This window comes from Geotrypetes seraphini, chromosome 10 (genome assembly GCF_902459505.1).
Source record: "Geotrypetes seraphini chromosome 10, aGeoSer1.1, whole genome shotgun sequence".
Lineage (NCBI taxonomy): Eukaryota > Metazoa > Chordata > Amphibia > Gymnophiona > Dermophiidae > Geotrypetes > Geotrypetes seraphini.
Window position 1 is genome coordinate 120,069,784 of NC_047093.1, and position 18,389 is coordinate 120,088,172.

General features: G+C 38.6%; 1 protein-coding gene across 1 annotated transcript in view; it reads left to right on the top strand.

Annotated features, from left to right (window-relative positions):
* Positions 1-581: 581 nt before the first annotated feature.
* LOC117368566 (vomeronasal type-2 receptor 26-like) overlaps positions 582-18,389 on the top strand; it is a 69,437-nt gene continuing 51,629 nt past the window's right edge. The window contains exons 1-3 of the mRNA XM_033962297.1: positions 582-845; positions 3,073-3,224; positions 11,191-11,479. Of these exons, the coding sequence (XP_033818188.1) occupies positions 582-845; positions 3,073-3,224; positions 11,191-11,479 (705 nt within the window). The remainder of the gene's footprint in view (positions 846-3,072; positions 3,225-11,190; positions 11,480-18,389) is intronic.

An 18,389-nucleotide genomic window follows, 5' to 3' on the forward strand; every position in this document is an offset into this window, starting at 1 on the left:
GCACACCTTAACCATCACTGTACAGTTTGCATCTGTACATCACATCTCAACATTTGCAATCATTGGCAGAGCATATGGTGACAGCATTGTACACGACAGCCAGTACCATCAAGTAGGTTAACATCCAAGTATGTCCCAATGAGATACAGTAGGTAAAGTCTCCTGAATATGTGAAGGACAGGCCGTGTGATGTCCTTTCAGTCATTGGATTTCTGCCAGCTACTTGTGAGCTGTCAGGGACACTGTTGGTAACATGATTGGTGCCTCAATGGCCCATTGACAGCTTGGCCCTCAGGTTTGCCCCTTCACCCCCTACACTGGCTCCTTGAATATCTCAACCAGCTGGCGCAGAAGACTTATAATCTCCTGCAGAGTCTGCATAGTTTCACGCCTCCCCTCCTGCAATTCACTGCGTATTTGTCCCACCATGTTGAGCAGCTCTCCATACGCCTCAGGAGGGGGAGGAACTATTGGGGCCGCTGGCTGCACATCATGGCGTGGGGCTGAGGCTGCTGCCTCCATGACCACCTATTCATCCCCTTCAAGAGGAGGCATATCCTCATAGAAGTCAGGAACCTCCCATGCTCCCTGCTCCTCCACCACATGCTGCTGCTCCACCTCCGCCACCACCTGTGCCTCCAACTCCGCCTCTACCACCTGGGCCTGGTCCTCCACATCAGAGACCTCAACCACATCCTCAGGTTGCAGACTTCCCTCGGACGCAGAGTAGCCTTCCACCTCCTGCTCTGCCTCTGCCACTGCCTCCCTGGCTGCCTATAGGCATATGTCCTGCACCACCTCCTGGGCTATGCCCTCAGCACCATGCTGTGTGCGACTCGTGTGCAGTAAGATTATGAACTCAAGGTTACCATAGCGTGCATTGGTTGCATACTACATACACAATTACCTATCAACCCCCCCCCCCCCACCCAACCCAGTAAGACTAAGTGGGAGACAGATCAGGCCAGTGTGTGAACATATATGTAAACTATTTTCTGTGTACAGTTACACCGGTATACATCTAAACAAAAGGTGGCCGGCATATGCAGGTGACACTGAATGGCCTTGATGTATTTGTTGACACAGTGGACTGACCGGTATCTCATCACCCACATTTTGGGTCGCAATAGGTTGCATACCAGAACAGCTGCCAAGAAAGTGAGCTTTGAGAGGTAGCAGACATGATATGACATAGGATAGAGGGTGACACGTGCAACTATGAAGCATACATTATGCTTAGAATCGGATAGTGTCTCTCTGAACCCCTTCTCTGCATTGAGCTGCATTGTCAAGGAGGCATACCTGAACAAGGGATATATGCCTCCACAACAGCAGGCCTGACATTGGTCTGGAGCTATGAAGGTGACCTCCAGACCAACATGTGGCCGGTAGCTTCTGAGGTGTATATCCCTTGTTCAGGAATGCCTCCTTGACAATGCAGTTCATTGCAGAGAAGGGGTTGAGAGAATGAGCACTTAGTATGCTACCAGCACCGATATCAACTGCACAGATATTCATTGATGTGACAATTACCTCCCGTTCCTCCATTATATCTTTTTAGCATCTGATAGTCGCCTCCACGTTTCAGGGTTTCTGGTATGTCTTACATGGCAACTGCCATACCTGAAGCAGGCTTGGTAACAGCTGTTCTAAAAAGGCAGGCATGTCAGATCCTTCAGCCTCCTCCCCCAAACCCAAAATTCTCACGTTACATCTTCTATTTCTGTTCTCAAAATATTCAATTTGCTTAGATAGATTTTGAATTACCACATGGTCCTGCTGGCATTGAACTTGAATTGCTTCAGTTTTTCCCACTCGGATTTCAACATTTTCCAATCTGCAGTTAGAAATCTTCAGCTGAGCAGTCAAGTTGCACAACTTATTACTCAGTTCCTCCAATTTATCAGCATTTCCTTAGAGCAATAGTCTAATTTGCTTTTATTCTATTTATTTATTTATTTTTTGTTTTAGGATAAAGTGGTATATTAGTTGTGTTGATAAATATTTATAAACAAAGCCCTGCCAGCTGAATATCTCTTTCTCTAGTTCAGCAGCAGGAACTTTGATTTATAAGAACGGAATAAGCTAAATATTAGAGTACTAAGGCTTTTATGGATGCTGCGGGGACGGTGTCGGCGCGGTGAATGGGATGGCAGTGGCGGTGATGGGGCAGTGAAAGGGATGGCAGTGATGGTGACGGGGCGGTGAAGGTAACGGCGGTGACGGGGCGGTGCAGAGGATGGTGGGCCGGGGACGGGGCGGTGACGGGGACAGATTTTTTCCCCATGTCATTCTCTAGTGTCAAGGACCATAACACAGATAGGAAAGTGGTTTTTTGCCATGCGTATTTGTATATGACTAAAGAACCATTCACCTGTGAACAAATTCACAAGGTTGCCCTCAAAATTCAGTATTTTCATAATTAAACAACTGACAAATTCAGCTCTAAGACAGAAAATATGATTCTATATACAGAGAGTCCTGTCATGGCCTTCAGTGGGTTGAATATCTGGTAGATTCTAATCATCGAAATCCATTTTCTAATTTATTTATTTTCTAAGTATTATAAATCAAGTGCACAATTCCCTTGCTGTTATTATTACACTCTTCACAAAGCACTCCTTTGAAATTAATATTTATCTTACAAGGTCATGTTCAGAAAAACAAGTTTATAAAAACAATCTATATTTAATATCAAATGCCCAAGTCAGTAGATGAAATCCGCTGAGGCTGAACCTTTCAGGAGCAGAGACCTATAAAGATCACACGATGCCCACACAGCTGCAGGATACTCGCTCGAATCAGCGTTCACATCAACATCAGGATGAAGTTCTCTGGTCCAATCATAAAGTGACCTGTGTCCATCAAAGAGTCTTCTCAGTGTCAATTTGAAACTTCTTGCATAATACATAATATATAGATTTAAAAAGATGGGTTTCACTATGACGTGCAGAATCTTCCACTAGAAATTTCCCAAAGTGACAGAGCAGGAAGAGCAGTTGTTCCTTACCTTGAAATATGGCAGCTTATCCCCTTTTGATTTTATTCATATTTTACACTGATCTCTGGAAGCCTATTGAGAGCCAATGTCCAAAGCTGTACATGGACTTTTCAGAAGATGGCTACTACATGGATGGGGACATTATAATTGGGGGATTTGTTCAACAGTATGCAGTTAAGTTAACTAAATCCTTTACCAACACCATATCTTTTAATTCTTCAGGGTAAGTAGCATTGTGCATTACCTCCCATTTCAGAAGTGTTTGTGAGTTGCTCTGTGACTAGCTGTTGGAAATATAACTTGTACTTGTATGAAAGATGTTTTGTAGTCTATGTTTTATAAGGAGTTTACATTTTCCTTCATTTTTATATGATATTACTAAATTTATAATTACATCTGAGTTTTTGATGTCCTCATTCTGTCTATGAATATTTTTATTTATCATTGAACACATAAACTCATGATAACCTGTAGCAAGTGAATTTTTACTAGCCAAGCAATAATCTTCCATACACTGCTAATATGTTATCATTTTTTAAAATTGAAATTTAATATATTTGCACTTTTGTCAATCTTAAAACAGATGAACATTCCTTGATAGTCCTGTTTGAAAATGTCCTCTGCCCAGTGAAAAGTACATTTCTTCTTCCACCTTTAGGCAGCCAGTGAGTAGGTTTTCTCAGAGGGGTGCTTTGAAAAGATGAGAAAAGCAGCAAATGTACATGAAATTTTCACAAGAAGGCAGGGCATTTCCAATTTTCAATCAACCACCCAAAATAGCAGGTGCAGTCACATTTAAAGCGCAAACTTTACAAAATGAAGACCATTTAGGCGGGGACCCTAAAGAAGAACTTTCACATCATGAAAGACTCCTGCCTTGTTAATTCCTGATGAGCTGGCTACTCCTGGATTTTCAGCACTACTTGACTGGTTAATGCCACTGAAACTGAAGCATCACTAGCTGATCAGATGTAAGATGGTGTGGGGTAATGCTGATAAACAGAGCCAAGACCAGTGTGGGCAGGAGGTTGCAGGTGCTGGGAGTGCTGGCAAAGAGTTAAAGAGATATGGAAAGAAAAATAGACAAATGTTTGATAGGGGCATGGGAGGAGTGTGGGTGTGCAGAAGGGGAGGGGGGTACCTCCTACCATGACTACTCCACTGAGTTGCTAAGTAAGACTTTGTGTATGTATTGAAATGGTTGGAGGCTGTGTTGGCCACTTTTCAAGGTAACAGAAATAAAACAAAAACAATGGAAAAATGGTAACTCAATGCATTTTATGATGAAATTTGTGACAAATAGTATATTTAAGGAAAATATGTAAGCATTTCAGTGATAGTATCACAGGAAGAGGGAGGGGTGGGTGGGTGGACAGAAGATAGAGAGGTGGCAAAGCAGTGTTAAATTTCTTTGGAGTATGAAATAAAGCCCAGATCTTTAAGTTCTGTCTGGTAGGAGTCAAAATATTTCATCATTTTAATTACAAAGGTGCTATGTTCTTGGATTGAATGGGAAGCACTGATTCCCAAATAAAATGTTCTTTTGGATAGAAAGAGTGAACAGTTTGTGAAACTATATTTTGCTTTTGTGAACTCTCCAAATTTTAGAGTAAGAGACTTATCAGTGAAGGATAAATATATACCCTGTAAGAGTAAGAGAGAATCAATTTTTCACTCTTTCAAAGAGAACAAAAACCAGGAGACACTAAATTCCATTACATGGGAATACTTTGAAAACAAAGACTAGGGGACAGTCAATGAAGTTAAAAGGAGATACTTTTTAAACCAATAGGAGGAAATACTTTTTTCATTCAAAGAAGAAAAGTTCATAGTCTGTTTTTTGAAATGGACATTAAGGAAAGCCATTGTTTGCCATGGGATCAGTAGCATGAAACGTTGCTTCTATTTGGGTTTCTCACACACTGTCCCAAATGGCCTCAACAAGTCAAAAGAAAAATGGGGAAAGGTGAATAGATAAATTACTATCACTCCCTAGAGTTGCAATGAACGTCAAAACAAATTGTTGAAAAAACTGCTTTCTATTAATTGAAAGAGAGGTATCAGAGTTGCTTATAAAACCTTATATAACGCAGCTATTCCAGCTCCTGATCTTATGATGTAAGCCTTTAATCAAGTGACTCTCTTTTCCTATTTACTTTCTGTTGTTAGCAGTCACCACCAACTTGTAAATGCAGAGAACCCAGAAAATTCAAAAATAGTCCTAACAATATATGCCCTTTTCAACTCCAAACATTGGTACACGATTTAAGGCAACTTGCTTCAGGGGATTCTTGCTGCCGATATCCTAGAAAAATACATAAGATGATTAAATATCTAACCACCAATCTAACTAGAATAAAATTACCTCAATCAAAACTTACTCTACTACAGCTAGCTCACAATAATTCCTGGTTTAAGAAGATTCCTGACTCAAGGAGAGTCCACAACCCTTGATAATTTACAGCACCCGCTTGTTTGTAATCTGGTGATGGCATGTTAAGTAACCAGGGTTTAATGGAAGAATATGTTAGAGAATTTGATTATATATATATATATATATATATATAACTAGTCTTTAAGCCCGTTACATTAACGGGTGCTAGAATAGATGTGTCTGTCTGTATTTCTTTATCTCTCTCTCCTTGGCCGCTGTCTGTATCCTTCTGTCTCCCCCTCCCCCCCAGAGCAAAGCTGTCTGTCCCCTTTCCTTATATCTCCATGGCCCCTTCTGTCTCCCCCCAGCACACCCCTCCCCCCAAAGCAGCCCCCTTTCCCTCTCCCGCTGACTCTCTCTCTGGTCCCCTTTCTCTTTCTGTCTTTCTGTCCCTCTCCCTGCCCCTGTGTCTTTCTTTCTTTCTGTCTCCCACCCTCCCGGTGTCTGTCTGTCATTTTTCCCCATTTCCCTATGCAGCAGCATTTCCATCACTTTTCCCTATGCAGCAGCAACAGCATTTCCCTCCTACCCCCCCTTTCCTGTGTAGAAGTAGTAGCAGCATTTTCCCCCACTACCCCTTTCCCTTCTCTTACCTTCTCTTCCCTGCTCTGTTCGGCCCCTCCCCCTTCTTTTACTGCCATTGTCGATCCGGCCTGTTCCTGACCCTCCCACCGCCAACAAACCTCGGGGGCTCCAGCCGCGTAGGCAGCACTTTAAACACGCTGCTTCGCGGCCTTCTACTGCAGATTTCCTCTGCCGCGTCTGTCTCCGATGATGTCATCAGAGACGCGGCAGAGGAAATCGGCAGAGAAGGGCGCGAAGCAGTGTGTTTATAGTGCTGCCTACGCCGCTGGGGCCGGGAGCCAACGGAGAGGGCAGGGGGTGCTAGCAGCCGGCAGCCGCCGCTCCGCAAGTGGAGAGCAGGGAAGGACGTGCAGGACACTTGTCTTACCTCGCGTGAGGCCAGACCGTAAGCCGCGCATGCGCACTTCCTATGTGTGCTATAGCTCACGGAAAACGGATGCACGCATAGGAAGTGTGCATACGCGGCTTACCGTTTTATTATATTAGATGACTCCACCAAACATCAGTAGTAGCACTGAATATCTAGAAAACCACTTTAAAGCTGTTCCCACCTTCACAAAAACACACCATCAGAAACATGCAAGATCACAAAACCCCCTTCATATACACTCTAAATCACTCTAAAGAACTATAAACACCCTTACAACATTCAACTTGCCTAACACTAGGAATGGCATGCACTTCTCCTCTTTGTTCCCTAAGCTGGAAGTTAATGCCTAGAATGCAAAAAGTGGGCTCCAATGCCACATTCATGATACTAGCCATTTGGAAACACACTGGCTAAATAAAAAAATCCAATGCCCCTCCTACTGTATCAAGAGTCTATAAAAGCCACTTCCCCTCAGACTATTCTGTGTTGTCTCCAAAACTGTGAATCATAAGTTATTAAAATAATGGTGGAAATCAAACAATGTGCAGCTACAGGTGAGTTCTTGACCTGTTTTTAGATGTGAATTTAATGCTCAATAATCCTCATTTTTTAAAAGCCTTCATGTTGATTTCCAAATGGGAAGTGGATTTCTTGCGATTTCCGTTGGTGTTTGCAAACTGGGAGGAGGCAGAATGAGAGAAGAGGTGCAGGGAGGTTTGCTGCAGAGGGGAGAGGAGAATGTCCGAGCTCCAGGCCCCTATGACCCTTAGAAAGCATTACCATCCCGAATGGTGGAGGAATGAACAGGAAGCAGTTTGGTTGGGACAAAAAGGGGAGGGAAAAAAACAGCACATGGAAGGGTAAAAGAGCATGAAGCTTGGATCCGGCATGTGCAGACTGACACTGGGCGATGGAGGAGAAGCAGCAGCATTGGCAGACCCTTCAGGATGTTCACTCTGCCTCATTGAGAGCCCTGTCTTGGAGTTTGGTTTGACTGTATTTCTAATGCTTGGAAATGTATTAAATAGGGAAAAGACACGTCAGTTTGGAAGTTGTTCTGTTGTAGATTGGCAATGTGCATATATTGGTGTGTGGTTGGTAGTGTATGGATGTTTAAGGGGAACCTTTGTAGAGAGCGAGGTGGGGGTTGGGATGAATAGTTTTGTAAGACAGGTGGGAGGGGCAGATATGGAATATAATGATTCTTTATAGTCTCTTTGGATTATTTACTCTTTCAATATTAATTTATTCATTTGTGTTTGACAGTGCATGAATGTGAATGAAATAGCTTTTTGAGTAACTTTTATTACTGGTTATTAATTTAAGTTGATGATTTAATTTTGTGAGAGTGATTGGAGTATATGGAAAAGATTGCTTGGTATGTGGGGAACTTGTTTTGGTAGGCTGTGTTTTAATAGATCAAATGCAATGAATGATTTATATTTTTGTCCATACGGGTTGTTCTGTTGTAGAGTGATATAGGTAATGTTGGTAATATTAACTGAATATAATGGGGGTGTATTGGAATGATATTGAGCGGGGAGGAGGGTTTCTGTGGCTCTTTTTAAGGTTTGTTATTTATTTTTAGAGTTATAGTTTTTAATGACTTTCAGAGCAATAATTTATTTTGGGATAAATTGATAAGTTATAAAGATTATCTCATATATATTATAAATCATTAATCAGTAGTGTCATATGAGAAGTTGATTCATGTAGTAATCTGTAAGGGATACAAGGTTGAATTTGGAAAAGAACTTAAAGAAGGCCTGAAAGGGTCTTTGAGTTAAAGAACTAAATAGGTGCTCTGTAGTAGGGGGAGGGATTATTTATAGGATGTGTAATGTTTATATAATGCTAGTAAGGGTTAAGCGTGTTGAATTATATTTTCGGATCCCATTTTTGCTAGAATATACATGACGCTGAAATTGTTTTCATTAAATGTCAATGGCCTTAATCATCCAATTAAGAGGAAAAAACCTCTTAATTCCATGAAAAAACAAGATGCAGATATATATTACATTCAGGAAACGCACTTAAATGCCTCAGAATCAAGTAAATTAGAAAAAGGATGGGTTAAACATTGCTTTTATGCTCCTACGGTAGGCAAGAAGGTGAGAGTGGCTATTTAAATTAATAAAAAATGTCTGGCTACATTTAAATTCCTTTCAGCTGATCCTTTAGGCAAATTGGTTCAAGTAAACCTGAGCGAGGGGAAACATACGCTGAAGCTCATTAACATATATGCCCCTAATTCAAATCAAATTGAATTTTTCAAGGTTCTACAACAGTTGATTCTACCACTGTCTGCCTCTGATTTAGTGGTGGCAGGGGACTTCAATGCTGTAATTGATCTATTGCTGGATAAAAAACCTAGTAGGATGTTAAAATCATTAGGATTGGATAATATGGTTCAATTTTGTGGATTGAAGGATATATGGCAGATTCTTCATTATAATACTTAGGAGTTTTCTTTTTATTCCCATGTCCATAAATCATTTTCAAATATAGATTATGTATTTGTATCAGACACATTTGTACAACAGATCACAAAAGCCACTATTGATCCAATCATTTTGGCAGATCATGGTGGAGTTTGGATTGAATTTAAAGTTGAGGAGTAAGAATATAATAGACCTGTTTGGATATTTAATAATGAATTGCTTGCAGATGCATAATTTATTGAGGAATTCCAAATAAAAATGAAGGAATATTTTCAACTTAATGCCTCAGAGGAAATCTATTTAGAAATACTTTGGGATGCTTTTAAAGCTACCGTGAGAAGGCAAATTATCTCATAATCAGCTCATGTTAGGATGCAACTTAAGCTAGAATTCACTAATTTAGAACAAAATATTAAGGACTTAGAGCTCCTTTTACAAAGGTGCGCTTGCGTTTTTAACGTGTCTGCATCTATGGTTTTTCTTATTACATAGAGCATTTTGGACCCCTATTAGGTTACAGAAATTAGATAATTCAAAGTCTAATAGATGCTGGCACTGTCGTCTTGAAGCTGGGACTAGGGATAATTTATTATACTATTGTCCCTTGATACTTAAATTATGGAGGTCCATATGGAATCAAGTGAACAAAATATTGGAAAATCCAGTGGCATTAACATATGACACCATTTTATTTGATATATTGATGAGAGCTAAAAGCCAAATATCTAATCGAAATAACAAACTTCTATTTATAATGACAGGGGTTGCCATACAGCTCATTTTAAGGAATTGGAAGAATTTGGATCGATTAAGTTACAATTTTTGGTGGGAATCTCTGTATTTCATTTTTAAAATGGAACTCTTCATGGCCATACAGCAAGGGCATTACAGAACGTTTATGGATGTTTGGGAGCCATTGGCTAAATTTTGTAAGGAAGAATAATTGATTGGTAGGTTGGGGGGGGGAGGGAGTTGCATTGGAACTTGATTCAGGGTATATATGGATAGTTTCTTGTGGGTTTTATTTTATTTGAGTATTGGGTGGGAGGGTGGGGAAATATTTAATTGTATATTGTGCTTGTCTTGTGATATTTTATGTATATGAATTATTTGTTGCACAATTGTAGTTTGAAAATCTAATAAAGATATATTTTTTTTAAAAAGCCTTCATGTTTTACCCACCTATATTAATGGGCAAGGCACCACAGTACATAAAGTAATCTCGATGTTGTACATGAAGTGAAACTTCTCAGGCTCCTTTTGACTTGTAACTTGTAATTATGTATTTGTAACTACAACATAATTGTATTAATAATCGTACTGATCTACCTGAACTTCCAAATCTATTGAATGTCTGTGTCAAACTGTCCATTGTAACTTCCTGGGTAACTGAACCAACTTCTTTAATGTAATCAGACCTTTTAGAAAGAATTAAAAACCGCCTTATTTAAGAAATTCATGTCCTAGCCAGATTTTTCCCTACACGATCAAAGCTACCTCACCTCACCCATATTCCGTTATTCCTCTCAATTAGAAGCCCCATTTTTTTCCGTCTACTATTATGTCTTCCTCACAATTGTACCCAGCTTTCTGCTGATGCCCAATGTTTTTCAATGTAATATGAAAATTAAGTTAACTCTTTTCAACAACCTATGTACATCTTTCTCCTAACCATTTGGCACCTTCTAATTCACTGATCGCTGAATGTTCTCACTTCTATCTATACTCTGTAATTCGCTGACTGTACAGCTTATCTTCATTGTGAACCGCCTAGAAGTCGCAAGATTATGGCGGTATAGAAAAATAAAGTTATTATTATTATTGAACTGAATAGGTAGAGAGGGTACAAAGAACCTGATTAACATATACTAACATAACATACTTGTGACCTAGATTTTGCCACTTTTGGAAACAGGAGAGCACTGGTCTGATCCAGTATGGTTGTTCTCATGTTCTATAAGATATACTTGTAGGGAATAGAGTGTAGACAAAGCTACGTGAATCCATCAGCACTTGTGCATTGCTAACTGATTAGCTCAGGAATAGTGTGCGAGCTCATACTATGTGCAAAAGAGGGGCTAGAAGGGCTCACAATCTAATGGCCTTGCTTTAGTGGGGATATTAGCTCATGGTCATTATAAAAAAATAGAAAAAGCTGCATGTTCCTGGCAGCATTACAAGTGGCTTCAGCATACCAGGTTTCTTTTTCACACTGCATGGTAAAAGAGAACATAGTTTTGTTTTGTTTTATTTTTGCATTCTGATATTTTATTAAAAAAACAAATACGCATAAATATGTATATTTTTGCAAATATTTCAGGTACACTGTTATGAAATTATGATCTTAATGTCATTACAGATTTTTAAATTATATTAACTATAACTTCTTGGCCTTTGTTTTTGCGGTGGAGGAAATTAACAACAACTCAGACCTCTTACCCACCATCACACTGGGGCTCCATATTAAAGAGACTTTTACATATACAAGGAAAATAATTAAATCAGCCTTAAAAATTTTGGCAGGACAGAGCACAATCGTAAATTTCAAGTGTAATTCATTTCGCACAGTGGCTGCCATCATTGAAGGCTTTACAAATGAGGATACATATGCATTCTACAATATGTTCCAGATATATCAATACCCACAGGTCAGAGATATTAATCTTACTTTACATTCTATCCCTTACCCTATATAGTCCAACCTTGCATATATAAATCCTCTTCAAATGATTTCATCTATAATATGCTGCCAAAATGCTCTTTCCTTTGCAGTTTCAGGAAGAATATTTGAGATTTCTGCTCTCAAAATGTGTGAAACAAATCTGAATAGAAAGAGGTCTGTGCTGAGGAAGTGGTCCAACTAGATTTGAGCTTGAGCTTTGTGGAGGGAAGTATAATATTCCAAGTTAGGGAGGAGGCATGTCCTTTATTTCCTGGAGCTGGTCCAGCAAGAAATATGTAGAAGAGCCACAAGTGAAATCCCACCAGGAGCTCACTGGAATATCTATGAACTATGGAAGGAGAGGAAGGAGAAGAATTAGCAAATGTATTGTGAGTCTGGGCAACAGCTGTCCGCTGTTATATAGAAGAAAGATAGAGACTTGTTCACATGCTAAATGAACTGAACAGAGGTATGTAAGTCTGACCAACAACTGCTCATTATAGGAACAGTGTGACCTAAGGAGAAGAGTCTAGTCATGTTGGGACTGGATCTTGATTCTTTGCCAGAGAAAGTATAACATAGGAGAAGCTCCTGGCAACATAAGAGGTCTGTTAAAAATTCCAGGACTGATCTTATAAAATATATTAAACAATCCTACAACTTATTCCATTGGGTCATCTTCAAAGTTTTCCCCTTCCCTACATACACACTTTTCCCAATGTCATTTCCACTTCTGGAAACAGTCATTAAATAGATCTTCAGGAATCGACAAAAGTTGCTTCATCAAATTTTGCTTTATGACTTCAGTGGTGTCAAATCACTTTCCTTGCAGTATAGATTTAAGTTTAGGAAACAAGAAGTCAGCTGGGGCCAAGTCAGGAAATTAAGGTACATGAGGGAAGAGCTGTCATTGTGATTTTTGTGCACAATTTCTGGTTGTTCTTCTAGTCATCGGTCATCAACCGTGGAACAAATTTTGCTGCAACACAATCCATCCCCAAATTGACTCTCCCAGTGTTGCATAGTCCAAGGTACACATGTCAATATAAACTGCTTATATTGTATGGTGAATCCTCATTTAAAGCTTTAGCACTTTCATAATCTTTCAATCTTATTTTTCAATCATCAACGGTACAGTACCATAACATCATAAGAGCAAAACAGTTGCAACACTGGGAGAGACTGGAGGTCCACCAAGCCTAGTATCCTGTTTCCAGCAGTGGTTGACCCAGGTCACAAGTATTTAGAGAGATTCCAAAAGAGTAAAATAGATTTTATGCTGCTAATCCTTCTCCCCCCCCCCCCCCCCAAGGTACCCTCCAAACCAATTAACTTCCCTGACCGGTATGTTTTTTTTTCCCTATAACAACAACAAAAAAAAAACCAACTATTGTACAATCTTGTATATTCCATGTACTATATTCCTTGTATATTACTTGCATATTCTTTGTATATTACTTGTATTATATTCCTTATATATTCCTTGTATACCCCTTGTATATTCCTTGTATCTCCCTGTGAACTTCAACGACATGTACATTCCAAAAAATTGTTAATTCCAATGTTATCTTGTATGTAATCTTATTAACTGCTGTGAACCGCCTAGAACTCTCTGGGTATGGCGGTATACAAAATAAAGTTGTTATTATTATTATTATTATTAACGGAATCTCAGATTCTAAAATATTATTAATATGTCCCCAAATTGATCTCCAAAAAATCAATATCATAAGAACATAAGAAATTGCCTCCGCTGAGGCAGACCAGAGGTCCATCTCGCCCAGCGGTCCGCTCCCGTGGCGGCCCATCAGGCCCATTGCCTGAGCAGTGGTCTCAGACTATCCCTAAACCTACATCTACTCCTATCTGTACCTCTCATTTCCTTTATCCGCCAGGAACCTATCCAAACCTTCTTTGAAGCCTTGTAACGTGCTCCGGCCTATCACAGCCTCCGGAAGCGCATTCCATGTATCCACCATCCTCTGGGTGAAAAAGAACTTTCTGGCATTTGTTCTAAACCTGTCCCCTTTTAATTTCTCCGAGTGCCCCCTTGTACTTGTGGTTCCCCATAATCTGAAAAATCTGTCCCTGTCTACCTTTTCTATACCCTTCAGGATCTTGAAGGTTTCTATCATGTCTCCTCTAAGTATCCGCTTTTCCAGGGAGAACAGCCCCAGCTTTTTCAGTCTGTCAGTATATGGGAGGTTTTCCATACCCTTTATCAGTTTAGTTGCTCTTCTCTGGACTCCCTCAAGTACCGCCATGTCCTTCTTGAGGTAAGGCGACCAGGACTGGACACAATATTCCAGATGCGGGCGCACCATTGCACGATACAGTGGCAGGATGACCTCCTTCGTCCTGGTCGTGATACCCTTCTTAATGATACCCAACATTTTGTTTGCTTTTCTTGAGGCTGTGGCGCACTGTGCCGACGCCTTCAAGGTTGTGTCTACCATCACTCCCAGGTCTCTTTCAAGGTTACTTACCCCTAGCAGTGATCCCCCCATTTTGTAGCTGAACATCGGGTTCTTTTTCCCTACATGCATGGCCTTGCATTTCCCTACGTTAAAGCTCATTTGCCACTTTTTGGCCCATTCTTCTAGTGTCGTTAGGTCCCTTTGCAGATCTTCGCAGTCTTCCATGGTTTCTACCCTGTGGTAGAGTTTGGTGTCATCCGCAAATTTAATAACTTCGCAATTTGTTCCCGCCTCCAGGTCATTAATAAATATATTGAACAGGAGCGGTCCCAGCACCGACCCCTGCGGAAATCCGCTCGTGACCCATTGCCAGTCAGAGTAATGGCCCTTTACTCTAACCCTCTGTTTCCTGCCTGCCAGCCAGTTTTTGATCCATCGGTGGACCTCCCCTTGCACTCCATGTTTCCACATCTTTTTAAGCAGCCTTTCGTTTGGTACCTTGTCGAAGGCTTTTTGAAAGTCAAGGTAAATGATGTCGATGGATTCCCCTTTATCCACCTGGCTGTTTACCTCCTCGAAGAAGTACAATAAGTTTGTGAGGCATGACCTACCCTTGCAGAAGCCGTGCTGACTCGGCTTTAGCTGTCCATTGTTTTCTATGTGTTCACAGATGCTGTCCTTAATCAGCGCTTCCATCATCTTTCCCGGGACCGAGGTCAAGCTCACCGGCCTGTAGTTTCCCGGGTCCCCCTTGAACCCTTCTTGAAGATGGGCGTGACATTTGCAATTTTCCAGTCCTCCGGGATCTCTCCAGTTTTTAAGGACAGGTTACATATTTGGCGAAGTGGCTCCGCTATTTCGTTCTTTAGTTCCTTGAGTACCCTTGGGTGAATGCCGTCCGGACCTGGTGATTTGTCACTCTTTAGTCTGTCTATCTGCTTGAGGACATCCTCTTGGCTTACCTCTAGTTGGGCCAGCTTTTCATCCCGATCCCCATGTACGATGTCCTCCGGTTCCGGAATATTGGATGTGTCCTCCCTCGTGAAGACTGACGTGAAGAACTTACTTAACCTGTCAGCTATCTCTTTTCCTCCTTTACCACTCCCTTTTTGTCTCCATCATTCAAAGGCCCCACTTCCTCCCTTGCAGGTTGCTTCCCCTTCACATATCTGAAGAACGATTTGAAGTTTGTCGCTTCCCCCGCCAGTCTCTCCTCATATTCTCTTTTAGCTTTCCTAACTACACGGTGACACTCCCTTTGGTGTTCTTTGTGCTCCTTTTGGTTGTCCTTTGTTTGGTCCTTTTTCCATTTTTTTGAACTAATGTTGAACTAGTGCCAGCATCTGTTAGATCTAGAATTATCTAACTTTATTCAATCTAACTGGGGTCCAAAAAGAACGATGTAACAAAAAGAACCAAGTTTGTTTCATAGATGCTGAAGCTGTACACCTCATCCTCCAAGACCAAATACGTGGCCATCGAGATACAGAAATATACTGCTTAATCTCAATGCTCCAAATATCTCTAAAAGCGTTTTTGGATTTCTTATTCATAAGTTCAGATATTAATTTATACCACTTGGAAGCTTGATGTCCTAGCATGTCTGCCTGAAAATAGAGGAAATGCAGACTATAAAAAATTTTAAAATTACGCCACTCAGGGAACCCTTTCTGAATAGCCTGCTTCAGTTGCAACCATTTATAAAACTGAAATTTTGAAATACCAAAAAATTGTTGCAACCGTGAAAAATCAAGCAATTTTCCATTTAAAATGAACTACACCGGAAATGAAAAAAAAAAGGTTGTTTTCACGTTATCACGTCTACGGAGGAAGAAGAGGAAACTTGAAGGAAAAAAAAAAAGGCATTCATACCAACGGAACTATACGGAATGAAAATATATTTAATATTAGATATAAAATATAGAATGAAATAAACTGTATTTACAAAGAAAATAATAATAACTTCATAGTAAGAATATGTTTTATGATTCAGATATAAGCTGAATCCATTCTCTATAAGATACAGTTCTTTACCGGATATAGAGAAAAAGGTTTATGGATAGGAATCATTAAAGTTTTCAATTGACCTATTAAAATAGGAATAAGAATGAGTAAGAGAATGGGTTATGATAGATTTTAATTATTTTTTTTTTTTTCACAATTTTTACCTTTTAATTTTAGATGAATGTATCTCATAGAATAGAAATTATAATGAATGAGATGAATGATTGAAGTTATAAAAGATAAAATGTTTGCTTAAAGTATTCTAATAATCTTATCCTTTTTATAAATTCAAAATATCTTATATATATTTAATTTAGCTGAACATAACAAAATTTGGATAAATAAATAAAAGTATTCATATAAATAAGAAAACAAAGATATATAAATTGTTGAATTTTAATAGTAGTATTTATATTATTACTATGGAGCTTGTGATATTAAAATATTTTATAGCTTGTAAGGAGTGATGTTAAACCTGATCTAATTTTGCATTTCCAAGTATTTGTATATGTATGGGGTGGGGAGGGAGGAAATAGGGGGGGTATTAAATTTCAAGGGTCTGTGTACAATAGGTAATTCTTTATTTTATCTTATATGTGGGAAAAAAAAGATTAAAAAAAATATTGAAGATTGGGATGTTACATTACAAATTATATTAATACATAATGGGTCTTAAGATAATATCTTTAAACGTTAATGGTCTCAATCACCCGATTAAAAGAAAAAAAGCATTATTATTTTTAAAAAGACAGAACGCTGATATATGCTGCATACAAGAGACCCATCTTTCAAATAACGAATCTATAAAGCTAAAAGGTGATTGGGTCAAACAATGTTACTTTTCTTCAGCAATAGGAAAAAAAGCTGGTGTTGCTATATTAATAAATAAAAAATGTTCTGCTTCATTTAAATTTAAGGCAGCTGATCCTCTTGGAAGATGGATATATGTGGAAATGGACATGGGAAATACCACCATGACGCTCTTCAATATATATATGCCCCTAATTCGAACCAGAATGAATTTTTTAAAACTCTGCAACAATTAATTCTTCCACTTGCTACTTCAAATCTAGTAGTAGCAGGGGATTTCAATGCTGTTATGGATCCACTGATGGATAAAAGTCCGAGAAGATTTATAAAATCATTAGGCCTTGATAATTTGGTACAATCTTGTGATTTAAAAGATATTTGGCGTATTCTTCATTTTGATGGTCGGGAATTTTCGTTTTGCTCACAGGTTCATAATTCTTTTTCTAGAATAGATTACATTTTTGTTTCTAATCAATTAGTACATCAAGTCACACAGGCTGTCATTGATCCAATTATACTATCTGATCATGCCGGAGTGTGGATTGAAATTAAAATAATAGATCAGAATGGAAATAGACCTATATGGAGATTAAATAATACATTGCTCACAGATATTGATTTTTGTGAAAATCTTTTAGAAAAAATAAAAGATTATTTTCAAATTAATGATACAGAAGAAATTTCAATAGAGACTTTGTGGGATGCTTTTAAAGCATATATTAGAGGACAAATTATTTCTTATTCAGCATTGCAAATAAAAAAAAGAAAAAAAAAAAAACAATTTACAGAATTGGAAAAAGTGGTGAAGTCTCTAGAATCAAAATTAATTGAAAAATGGGATTATTTGACATAACAAGAACTTTTAAAAGCTAAAGGTAAATATAATGAAATTTCTTCAAAAATTATTAGAAAAGATTTATTTGTACAGCAAGCTTTGTATTATGGAAATTCGAATAAGGCAGGAAGAATGCTAGCAAATTATCTTAAAGCGAAAAAAAGAAAAACAAAAATAATTGCTATTCAAAATGAGAATGGTAAAATTTTATCTCAAATTGATCCCATTATAAAACAATTTTTAAAATATTATAAAGATTTGTATTCTTCTGAGCCTTATTCGAAAAAGGAAAAGGATGGTTTAGATTTTTTAAAGTTAATAAAAGGACCAAAAATTCCTGAACATATAAAACGAAGTTTAGAAGAACCAATATCCTTAAAAGAATTAGATACAGCTTTGAAATCCCTTAGGGTTGGATCCGCTCCAGGTGAAGATGGTTATACAGTGGAGTTTTATAAATCATTTCAAAACATTATAATGCCCTATTTATTAAAACTATATCAGACACAACTAAATAAAGGTTGTATTACAGGTACTATGGCTGAATCAATAACTATAGTTTTACCTAAGCCAAATAAAGATCCCACTTTGGTTTCAAATTATAGACCAATTTCTTTAATAAATGTGGATGGAAAAATTCTAACTAAGGCATTAACATTAAGATTGGCTAAAGCTCTCCCTTTCATTATAGATATGCATCAGACAGGTTTCGTTGCTCAAAGACATTCATCTCATAATACTAGACTGGCACATCACATGTTATATTTGACAAAATCCATTAATGACCCAGCATTCTCTATTTCATTAGATGCTGAAAAAGCTTTTGATAG